The following is a 12,233-nucleotide window of genomic DNA, read 5'->3' on the forward strand; positions in this document are numbered from 1 at the left end:
CAGTCAACTCACCCGTGACGTCACGGTTTAAGAAAATAGTTCCATGCGACACCGCCAAGCGACAACCTCTCTGCCCGCGAATTTCAAAATACGCTGTTTTTTAAAATCAATAATAAATCGCTGGCTTTGTTCCAAGGCGTTATACTTTGGGTTAATGCTCAAAAGGATTCGTTTTACACACTGAACGCATTTATCAGTGGCTTCTTGGTGCCCGTTTCTGTGGACCTTTAATACCAGTGCAACAACGACAGTCTTTGGGCACCAAGGAGACTATATTCCTTGCACCAAAAATTTATGAGATGCCGCCTTGGAAAAAAAAAAATATTTCAATGCAGTCACCTGAGGAATATGAAAGTACGAAAGAACATGCCTCATTTGAAGACAACTGTGCCTAATAAATTGGTTGCGAACTTATTATCTAGTGAAACAGCGCCTTATATATATATATATATATATATATATATATATTTTTTTTTTTTTTTATTTTTTATTTTTCAAAACACTCATCTCGTAAGCTTTTGCTGCAGATAATAAATAGAAGTGTGGTCATGAGAAAAGCAGTGGTTTCTTGTATGCAAATCTTGCGGCCACAAATGGGCTATATAATTGTTAATGAAAGCAACTTTTGCTGATGTAATTATGGGACATAATTTAAGGTCACTATTTCATAAGTATCCATTGTCTATTTTCTCTTTCATCTGGATGTGAGCACGACGGCAGCATCAGACAAACGCAGCTAGCGGCCACTCAAAGAAACTGCAGGATAGTGCAGGGGAAACAAGACGTGGTTGGTTTATAACCATCTCATGTTTGGGTTCTAGAACCATTTTGGCTGAAGCGAGTCTGGAACTTAACGGTAGTGTGCCTTTGTAAACCAAGTTAGCACATGAATTGTTTGATTTTTCCTTAGAAGTAAGTACATTGTGCAAGATATCTCGGAACTTGAGTGTGGTGTCAAGGTGCTGGAACTCTTTGGCTGTGTATGTACTTCATAACTGGCGATGGGAACTTAATCTTCAGCAGCAGCTCATTTTGGGGGGTGTGCGCATGAAGCGTTGAGGCAGTCTGTATCAGCACCAGGTGGGAAAGTGCTGGAATACCTGCTGGATAGCACTGGCTTTCGAGATGCGCAAAACTTTTTCTTCTTTTTTCTCCTTCCTACTTCTTTATTCTTTTTTTCACGCTCTGGATTTTATTGACAAGCTTTGTGGAAAGTAAAACAAAGGCGACATCATTTTCCCGAAATACACAAAAAACATGTACCAAAACATCCGTGCATATTTCTCGGCGATGACCCCATGTTCTCACCCGAAAGAGTTCTTAAATATTTTTCAAAGGTAGGCTTTTTATGTCAAATTTTTTATCGACGTGGGCTTCAACCCGTCCCTCTTACTTAGATAACTAGCGTTTTAACATTTACATTTCTTCTTTTAATATTTTACTCAGACCACTATACATCTCGGAACGTTTTAGGCTCTATACACCACTGTTTTTAGAGATCATACACTGCAAACGAACTTTTAGGCCCTATACACCATAGCTTTTAGCACATCATCATCATAATCGCCAAAGCTATCACATCAACCGGAGATGGCATTTCACCTTGTGTTTGGCGCTCTTTGGCCATAGATGCCCTTGCGCCAGAAAAAATCAGTTCATCATCATCATCATCATCAAGCTTTGTGGAAAGTGTGCTCACAGCTTCTGTCGCATTTTCCAGCTTCAGCCATGGCTTGCCATGTGGGCAGGGTGTCTGGAAATAACGCTTGTGCCGGAGACATTTCAGTTTTAGTTTTGTTCGTTTTGACGAATATGTAGTGTAGGCATAACAGAATATTTAGCATGACACAGACCACACAGAAGGAGGAGACCGTGGGTGCTTACAACTGTTCATTCTTGGGAAAGCACTCTTTCTCGCTGTTTTCCTCTTGCATGTACGTGTGTTGGCCAAGAAGGCTGTAAATGTCGGCTGCTTTCCTCTGAATAAACGGTTGTAGTAGGCGGCCGGGGTGTTCTCTTTCTTGTGTGTGTCTGTGTGTGCTGCGCTAAATATCCGGTTATTGTATCTACCAACTAGCTCAGCAGTTAACTCTCTTAATGTAGTATGGGGCTGTTGAGGAAGAAGCGCCTGTGGCACAATGCCAATATCATTTCATTTTCTTGAGACATTGCATCTCGATTTCAGTGTGCACCTTGTGTGGATTTAGTGAAAAGAGACTTGTTGTTTCTCTTCCCTTGTGCAGAACCTGGGCATACGGATTTCTGTGCTGAGTGCAGCGTGCTTGCTGCCTCCAGACGAGGTCGTCAACCTGGCAATGCGCTGCCTTTCGATCTTGCGAGATATCCTGGCTGATGGGCCAGGAGAGCTCAGCAACAATCCTCGAGAACTAGGCATGGAGGGCAAGGCCTGCACACTCTTTTTGTGCAACATGAATCGTGCAGCTGACGTTCTCGGAATGGTGTCAGAGTCTGTGGAGAGGCTAAAGGCGAGTGGAACACTTTAGGAAACTTGCACTAGTTATCACCGAATTACTGCTATGTCTGCCAACCCTCCCGATTTGCCCTTTTCACGTCTGTCGCAGTGTGTCATTTAATGAATGATTAAGACAATCACTCTCAGATCAAATGAAGCAAGAGACGTCTCTCTGCGAGTGGCAGTTTAGTCGCTAAGAAAAGGTGTACTTTTGCAATTTGACCTCACGCAAGGCAGGCAGGATATATATGGCTGAGAATTAAGTGGAGACACTGGTTTAAAACAAAAGTTCTTGTAATAAAGGGACAGAACACTGACCAAAATATGTAGCTGGATTATGGTGGAAAGGAAAAAAATCTTGCCTCGTATGCTATAGATCCAGTGCTGCAATATCCAAGAAAGAAACGTTTATAATTTTAATTTGGCACTGAAAGTGCATGAAAACGACTGGTGTCACCTCTTGCAGCAAAGCTGCAATTTTTGCTGTAGTAACCCACGTGACCACATCTTAGGAAAATGTCTCTGGTTTTCGTAAGTTCGCAGTGTCTGTCCTCTATACTTTGAAGAGTGCTCGCATTGTTTTTATTATAATCTGCACTCTCTCCACTGCACCCATCAGCAAAAACCAGCCTCCTTTCGCATCACCTATGATATCTTTTAGCGTTTGTCACTAGGTGGCGCCACAGTTTTGAATATTTTTGATGAAGCGGTTGGATGGCTCACTAAAACTTCTGTCAATGATGCTTACGTTACTGTGCCATACACCCCTTGGGTGTAGAAACTAAGCTTGAGGCTATTGTGTACTAAACAACTTCTAATTACTGTCTGATGGGTGAAATTACATTAGTTTTCGGTGCATCACTTTTGTCGCCCCGCGTTTCGCACGTCCCATTGGTCACCACGACAAGTGCCATTTTCTTTTTTGTTTAGTTCGCCACAGCGGCAGCCGCTGAGCACGGTTCTTTCCTGCTCTTGCGATCATATCAATCTGCACTGATCTTACGGACGTACGTAAGTCAAGAGCGTATAGACATAAAAAAAAAAAAAAAAAAAAAAAAAAAAACTGTGGCTTTAGGTTTGACTTGGACTTCAGTCTAGCCAGTAAAAGTTGCTTTGGTTTCTATTTTGCTTGCGAAAATTTTGTTAAAGCGGAAATGCGCCGCAAAAATGGTTCATTCAGAAAAATTTAGAGCATTAATTCCTATGGGATACTGACTGGGAATAAAAAATTCTTCGTTGTCGCGGTATTCGTTGTGGCAGGACTCAGCTGTATCGTTAAAATACAGGGTACAGTAAAAATGGGTTGTCAGGGCAGATACTCCGGTACTTTAATTTTCAGCACGCAATACCTAATACCGATACACAAAAATTAGGCCGAACATACATGTCTTCGATACATGTATGTATTCAGCACAATTTTCAGTATGCAATACCTAATACCGATACACAAAAATTATGCCGAACATACATGTGTCTTCGATACTGCCCATGACTGCTTGAGCTGTATCGGAACGGCCTCTGCTACCTGGCTTGGCTCTGCATACTAACCAGGATCCCTCAGTGGGTAGTTTGCTTGCTAGCCACTTTCTGTGTGGACTTCCACGGACCTCGCAGCACTGCGTCTGTGGTAGGATATCGTGTTATTCTTCGTGAGCTAGCCTTTTCAAGTAGACTTCCAGAGGAACTCCACAATAGGTTCCGTTTTGTGGGGGTTCATTTTACTGCGCCTTTCCCTTCCTGTGAACCTATTATTTAAAAAAAAATTATAGTTGGGGTCAAAAGCAGCGCCTTTGTAGTCTTGAGAGAAAGAAGTGGAAGATTTTCCTCAAAGGTGGAAAGGAGGGTTGCTCTTGTGGTGTCGTAGATGGCAGCTGCTTCTCTGCCACTGCTTTGAGGTTGGCTAGGAGAGCAAGGGCAGCAAGGTCTGCAGCGAGGGGGCACAGGGAGGGTCAATTCCCACAGCACTCGATAAGTGCAGTGCTGAAAGTTGTCCATGCGTATGCGTAGTCTTGTCGATACATTCTCAGCTTGTTTGTTCAAGATTGAGAAAACTGACAGTTTTATTCCTGCAGTTGCCAGCCAGGTTTTCAGACTTGAATGGTATTTCAGACTTTGAGGAGCTGTAGTGCACCTCGTAGGGATGTGGCCATATTAAAGGGCAGCTGCATCACTTTTAACAAAAAAAGAGTTCGGAATACAGATATATAGTTTACGACCCCCTGAACACGAATACGAAGTTAAATTTTGTCATAAGTGGCCGCAAACTACTTTTTAATCAGAAAAACGTGCACCAACGCCGTGGAGCGTTTTGAAAGTGGCGCTCTTGCCTCTGATTGGTCAAGCGCGCCATGACGTCAATGACGGCGTGCCATTGAGTGGTAGCGGCGGTCCAAGCGATTGTACATGCACGTACGTGCTTTTCTGTGGATGTATGCCGCTGAACATGCAACGATCACGCTGCTCAGGGGAATATGATATTGAGCCGTACTTGTTCGAACCAGCGGCGGCTTTGGAACAAGGTGACACTGGTGGAAGCGGCGACATGACAAGTGAGGAGACAGCGCTAACCTTTTCCCGCATAGGAAATTCACACTGGTACGTACCGCTGCGCTGCACTCCTGTATGAGCCTGTGATCCGCTCTCAATTGAACATATCTCAGTTACTCGTGCCCTAAATATCCTGCCTGACTCGAACGCAGCAGTGTCACATCAATGCGCTTGATGTGCCGATTGTAAACAAATGAACTCATCCAGACGAGCCGTCGCCCCAGTTTTGTTGCGTGAATTTAGTCATTTATATGTCAGCAAGAGCAGCAAAAGTCATACTCTCAGCTCCCGCAACCTCGAGTACGCATAATTTTATTCTGGCGGGATTTAGCAAATTAACGCGGGAGCGCGGTATCGACGAGAAGCCAGGCCGCTGCCTTGCTGCGCGCGCGTAATCCCATTTAGAACACCTGTAAAAATACCGAAACGCTAGGACAGCTATCGGCAGTCACGCGCTGCCATGTCGCGAATTTAGCGCATTTCATTTAGCTGCGCTTAACATCGCGACTTCGACCACAGACATCAAGCTGCCCCGATTTGTTTTCTTAATTGGGATAGTTGTTGAAATGAGTCTGACAGTGGGTAGCTCAAAAGAAAGATGAACACAGAAGGCAGGGGGACAAGACACACACTAGACTTGCGACTGAATTTTACTCCGGAAAGAACGAGTTTATACGCATTTTTTTATCTTTATCCAGGTGCAACCAAGGAAGATAAAAAATGCATAAACGCATCCTCTTCGGAGTAAAATTCAGTTGCAAGTCTAGCGTGTGTCCTTGTTCCACTGACAGAGATATATAACGCGCCCCAGTCCGACGCGCGTGGCTAGCGCGGTCGTTCACGTTCTCCCGGTTCAAGTTACAAAGCACGGCGCGCACTTTGTGCACTGGGTGCGGCGTTGGGGTTCCTGGCTATGCATGAGCGCGTGGAGAAGGTATGGCACTCCTCACATTCCACTAACTACCCACTCCCTCCTCTTAAAAAAAAAAAAAAGTCCCACTCTCTGACATTACTTCTCACAGTTTTCCAGCCGCGTCAGCGGGCGCCAATACTGAATAGTTTTACTTTCACCTGTGCCTTCATCTGCCCGGCCACCCATCTGCCCCACAGAACAAAAACGTAAACAGAACAGAAGAGCAATATGATGTATTGGGCCTCTTCGAGTTTTCTTCTTTTTGCAAAAGCAGCTCTTGGCGGCGGAGAGGTGCTCTTGTGTGCAAAGACAGAAGGCACAGCACCGGTTTTCAATCACGCAGATTTGATCGGTATCCCAAAAGATCGCATCAACGACAAGCTTTGGTGATAGCCACTGTCGCGAAAATGATCTGAGCAGATCACCAACGATTTTGTAGGCTTGAAATCCTTCCTCTTGACCGCGGCAACCCACTGAGCCGATAGGTTGCGCTCCTTTGGGAATTTATGAAACGCGACATCCTCTCGGCCGCCAGTGTTCATGCAGCCATAGGCGGCGTAGAACCAGGGCATGGTCGTTCTTTTCGTGAAGAACGGTGCAAGATGCACTGAAAAAGCTTGCGGTAATTTAAAAAAACAAGCGTGAGACAAGAAAAAGGTGCACTGCGTAGCCTGCAAGCGACAGGTGATGCATGGCCTGCTCGGGCAATAGAAGCGGAAGAGAGGTAGACGCCGTCCTTGACGTCACTACCGCCTGTCGTACTCCTGTCGTCTGCTACTGACATCCCCCCTCCAGCGCTGTGCACTGCGGAGAAGACTGAACGCGGTAGCAACTTTAATCGATGATTACGTCATTATTTCAAAAGCTGAAGCCAAAATAATTTGTGTACTTCACATACAAACCCTGCAGATTCGACGCTCTGAAGCGCATCAAATTCTAAAACCGGTGCAGCTTCCCTTTAATGACCTGTATTTGGAATTCTGCCAAGGATGAAAATTTTATTCTTCTGCATTACTTGCAAATGAGTGCTGCCATTCTTTGCCATCATAGAAGGGGTCCCACCTGGGATTCTAAGCATTCAAGGTACAGCTTTGCTTGGGTGTGGCAGTTTTTGTGCCTCAATGTTTCCACTTGACGAAAAGGCATGCCCTGCCTTTTGTTTCTGGGGCTTATGCTCGGTGACCTTGTATAGTGGCATGGTAGCGTCACTGAATGTGGCTTACAAAGAGAATGCATTGATAATGTTTATTGCAGGCCAAGCTCTACGACCATTACCCAGGGTGTTGTCTAATTTCACTTGATCTCGCGTTTCCTTTCTCACTGGCTTGGTTACTGTGTTTACTCTTACGACAACGTCCTCCATGAAGCTATTCTTGATGGACTTGACGACGTGGGAGTTGGTGGCCGGCTGTACTTGTGGATTGTAAGCTATCTCAGCGGCCGCTCTGTTTACATGGCTACGCCTGAAGGAGATACTACCCGCTTTCAGATCAGTCGTGGAGTTCCACAGGGAGGAGTTCTCAGCCCAACTTTATTTAACGTTGCGCTAATTGGCCTGGTGAGTGAACTGCCAACTAACATCCACATAAGTGCATATGCTGATGACATCTGCATCTGGGCCTCTGGTTCGACGCGCCCACAACTACGTGCAAGACTGCAACGAGCTGTGTCATCAACATTGATGTACTTACGGCGTCAAGGTTTATTTTTAGCGGCAGAAAAGTGTGCAGTGATCGCGTTTACGGGAAAATGTGTCAGCCGCTACCCTATTACCCTTCATGGAGTCGTAATACCATAAGTCTCCAGGCACAGATTCTTGAGAGTAATTATTGACCACAGACTATCTTGGTCGAAACATATTGCTATGGTGAAGAAAAGGCTAATTAATTTTTGCCATGTACTTCGTTACATAGCTGACATTAAATGGGGTCTAACTGAGCGCTCCTTAATACGGCTTTACGAGGCTCTGTTTGTTGGCTACATCCGGTACAGTCTCCCAGTACTCTCTAGTATGAGCATTTCCTGCTTGCGGACTTTAGAGAGCGTGCAAGCGCAGGCACTGAAAATATGCCTTGGACTGCCCAGATGCACCTCTAACAAAGGCACAGTTGAAGAGGCACATGCTCGCCCAATGTCCATATACTTGTTACACGAACCACTTCGTGTATATTTACGAGCACTTACAAGACACCGTTTTCACCCACTCAGCAAGATTCTGAATGAGAGGCCGGACTGCAGTTTTACAAGTGCACTCCGCTGCCATCAGTCGTAAATACCTACAGGATATGCCCTCCCATATCGTGTTCCCGGAATACTAAAGAAATCAATGGTACCAATTAGTGGACTCAAACAACTTACTCTGGCACACATCTGGTCAGAATATCCCAATTATATTCACGTATACACCGATGGATCTGTGTCAGCACAGGCATCCGCTGCAGCTGTAGTCATACCAGCTCAGAAAACGACTCTGCATTTCCTTTGGGACATACCTCTACATCAACCGCTGCTGAACTTATAGCTATTCGGGAATCTATTCGCTACATATGTGGGGAACCACCTCAAAAATGGTGTATATTCACGGACTCGAAGACTGCATTACAAATTTTGGAAAACTTCTTACGCCACACTGCCTATCAGTCCCTGGCACTAAACATTATGGAGCTCATCACATCTGCCCAGCTGCAAGGCCACATGATAATGTTTCAATGGATCCCTGCCCACTGCGGCCTCCATGGGAATGAGCAGGCCGATGTTGAAGCGAAAAGCGCACTCATCATTGGCTTCCAAACAGCTTTGCCTTTTTCAAGAGCGGATACGACGTGTCTTCTAAAGAGTTGTATGAATATTGCTACAGCAGCTTACTGGGCACAACCAGACGCCCGACACATCCGTCTAAGACAGCTCGATCGAACATTTAAATTTAATGTTCCGCGTGATATTCCGCGTCATCAGGCATGCTTGATACATAGACTTCGTTTAAACGTGGCTTTCACGTGCAAGTACTTACATTTAATTGGACAGATGGACTCACCGGAATGTTCAACTTGTGGCATCCCAGAGACTGTGGACCATGTATTATTGGTGTGCCCAGCGTATGTGAACGAAAGAAATGTGCTAGCTGCTTCCTTGAAGCATTTGGACAAGAGACCTCTGTCGGAGGAACTGCTGCTGGGCGCTTGGCAGGACAAGGGGAAGGGCGTCCAGGCAGTGCGTGCTCTTTGCCGTTATTTGAGCGCCAGCGGACTTGATTCGCGCTTGTAAAGCAAGCTGCTGTGTCTGTATATATATTTTATATGCCTTCTTTCACATCGTCACCCATCATGACCTTCTTTCTTCTCTCCTTCCCCTTCCCCAGTGCAGAGTAGCAGGCCAGATTTGAATTATTCGGGCCAACCTCTCTGCCTTTTTCTTTCAATAAATCTTATCTATCTATCGCGTAACGAACCTGCTTTCTTTAAGAAGAGCTGACATCACTTTGGAGGAAGCCCTTCTCCAAAGTGAAAAGGAGGAAGCCCTCCATTATGTGAAAAAAAGTATCATGATGTTTTTTGCGAGAGTAGAAACTTCATATCATCCATCCATTAACAAAACCATGTGGTCAGCCAAGATTGTGTTAGCGGGTTATAGCAATATTTGCTTCAAAGGGTGTTTGTTGTTATCATGGTGTCATTGGATTTTTTGGGGTTTGTGGATGGCGCCGGCCTGTTTCAGATAAAGCAAACTTGTTGAACACCAGGTCACACCAGAGATAGCAAGTGCTTTGATGAAAGTGGAGGGTGGCTGGCAGCGGAGACCCTGGCCTGCTACTGGTAAAGGGAAGAGTTGGGTGGGGTGATTGGAGGGTGATTATGCCATAGTACAGTGAAATTTGTGCTGGTCCAGGTTTTATTGAGCAGACATCACACTCACTTGGTGACCCTCATTTCTCAAAGCATGCTGCTATGCACATCAGTGGTCACTGTGTGCTCTTGGTGGGTGAGGGCCTCTGGATAGTGAGTGCAGCAATTCACAGGCTGAATGATGTCAGCTTAATTCTTACCACGCCTGTTCAAATCGTTGCATTTGAATGATGGCACGGAATGCCTGCGTTCTGTACAAGTGATGCCATCAAGTATGCTGCGAAAGAGTTGTATGTCAGTTTAAGAATTGATTCTTTTTTTGTCACCCACATAGTGTTTTTTTGACTTTGCACGGACCCTTTCTACACAGATGAATTGAAAACGTGAGCTATGCCCAAGGCAGTGTCCTCGTCTTGCTGTGACCTTGCTCAGCAACAGTAGTGTTCTCGATATTTCGCAAGTTAAACACTGGACCCTGTGGGCGTGTGTGATGCTTTGTGATAAAAGGCATCCATTCATCTCATTTTACTGCTAACAGAGATGATTGCTGCGCTCAGCCTGAACTGTCAAAAGGTGGCCATCTGTAGATTTGGTAGCTTTCGTTTCTGCTATTCCAAGCCACTTTGAAAGTACTACAGAGCGTTTTGTGCACAATTCCGTGCCACTTGCAGTGTAGAGGGCAGTTTTCTGCATGATGGTATACCGTGGCACTGCACTATTGAGTAAGCCAAAGCTGTGCACGCGAGAAACTGATATTTTGGTTACTCATCAAAAGGTTCAGCAGAAAAGGTTCTGCAACTTTTTTGTGCTAGTGTGTGGCATAGGAACACACAAAACTTGTATAGTTTTCTTTATTCTAGTTTTTGACTGTTGTGTCTAATATTTTTGTGAATTTTTGTGTGAGGTTTGCAGGGTTGGCAAATATAGGATTTTTTTTCCTTTAGGAATTGCTGTTTTTTGTCGGTACAAAGAGGATTGGCTACTTTATGCTGGGCTGTGATAAAGAAAAAAAATGTTATGCACTGCACCCTGAAGTGGCCTGTTTTTCCTGCGGTAAGGAAAGAGTTGACGCACCACTTGCTCATGTGTGCGTGTGGGTTGTGCCACTCTGCAGAGGACACAGACTCCAGTCAAGGGCCGGCGGGTGCGCTTCTGTGTTCAGCCGAACACCTGCAATACAGAGCTGGCGCTGCAGGTGTTGCGGTTCCTGCTCGAGTCTCCACAGCTGCAGATGATAGTGCTCAACGGTCACCTGGTTCCCCTTTTCAACACATGGAGTGCACTCCTGTCCATTGCGGCAAGTGATCTACTCTCTCTCTCTCCACGTTTGGTTCGCTCCTCAGTTTCACTGCATTTCCCAGACTGAGTGGGACTACCTCTATGATGTGCGCCCTGTATTTATCTGTGCCATTCTGCGGATGTTGTTCCATGCATTGGCATGCATGTTAGACAATTTGCTAGGCTGACCTGACATGTGCTCATAGCAGAGTTACAACTTTGTATTCATTCAGTAGTGCACGACAAGTTTCACAATTTGAAGTGCTCAGAAATAGTTGAGACTTGAGAGCATACAGGTTACAGTTCTGCAGGCTTGTGACCTTAGACTTGGGGATGCCTAAAGACTGGATAGGATAGGAAATATGTTAGTTTCTCTAGGAGGGTCTTGTGCTAGTAGCAGAAGAGTTCCATCTTCAGTCTTCTCACAGGGTCGGTGCCCCTATTCCAGGGCTCCACTGAGCTTCGCTGCTCGCTGGGCGTGCTGGATTAGAACTAGTTGGCAATCCAAATCGCCGCTGGAGAGCCGGCTCTCCCACTGTTCCGCACTCGGGTCTTTGCGAAAGCTGTCGTTATTTTTACATTGCCACGTGATGTGGTATAGCGAAGGTTTGCTACCACACCATGGGCAGGTGTCTCGATATTGTGACGGGTAAAGTTTGCTTAGGGTATGCAGGTTAGGGAATGTTCCTGTCTGCAGTCTTCGCCAGTACACGGCCTCTTGTTGTTTTAGATCCCGATGAGGCGGCAGATAGCGGATCCGTACCCCCTTATAGTAGTTCAGAACGTCTGAGTACGTAGGGCCGACTCGCTCGGGTAGATCGTCCGATTGGGAGGAAGCTCGGCTCGTGTACCCTCGAGCTACCTGATCGGCGCGTTCGTTCCCTGCTATGTCGGTGTGTCCTGGCGCCCTGTAGATGTTGTGTTTGACTTTTGATGGGGTCGCGCTCTGGAGGAGCCTGAGCGCGGCGCGACCTATGCGGCCGTTCATGTAGTTACGGCACGCTTCTCTAGAATCTGTAAGAATGGTAAGGGACGTATTGCTTCGATACCCGGCTACCACCGCAAGAGCAACGGCCAGCTCCTCCCCTTCGGTTACCGTGCATTCCCTAACTGAGGCGCTAGCTAGTTCCTTTAGGTTGGAATCAATAGCTACCGCCACTGCACTATTATGTGAGCTTCC

General features: G+C 45.8%; 1 protein-coding gene across 1 annotated transcript in view; it reads left to right on the forward strand.

Annotated features, from left to right (window-relative positions):
- The first annotated feature begins 2,229 nt into the window (after positions 1 to 2,229).
- The window catches only part of LOC146182886 (uncharacterized), a 44,445-nt gene continuing 34,441 nt past the window's right edge, over positions 2,230 to 12,233 (forward strand). Inside the window, exons 1-2 of the mRNA XM_084608966.1 lie at positions 2,230 to 2,486; positions 10,890 to 11,072. Of these exons, the coding sequence (XP_084465092.1) occupies positions 2,316 to 2,486; positions 10,890 to 11,072 (354 nt within the window). The 5' untranslated portion in view covers positions 2,230 to 2,315. The remainder of the gene's footprint in view (positions 2,487 to 10,889; positions 11,073 to 12,233) is intronic.

Source organism: Amblyomma maculatum, chromosome 7, assembly GCF_055883805.1.
Source record: "Amblyomma maculatum isolate TAMU_Amacu chromosome 7, ASM5588380v1, whole genome shotgun sequence".
NCBI lineage: Eukaryota > Metazoa > Arthropoda > Arachnida > Ixodida > Ixodidae > Amblyomma > Amblyomma maculatum.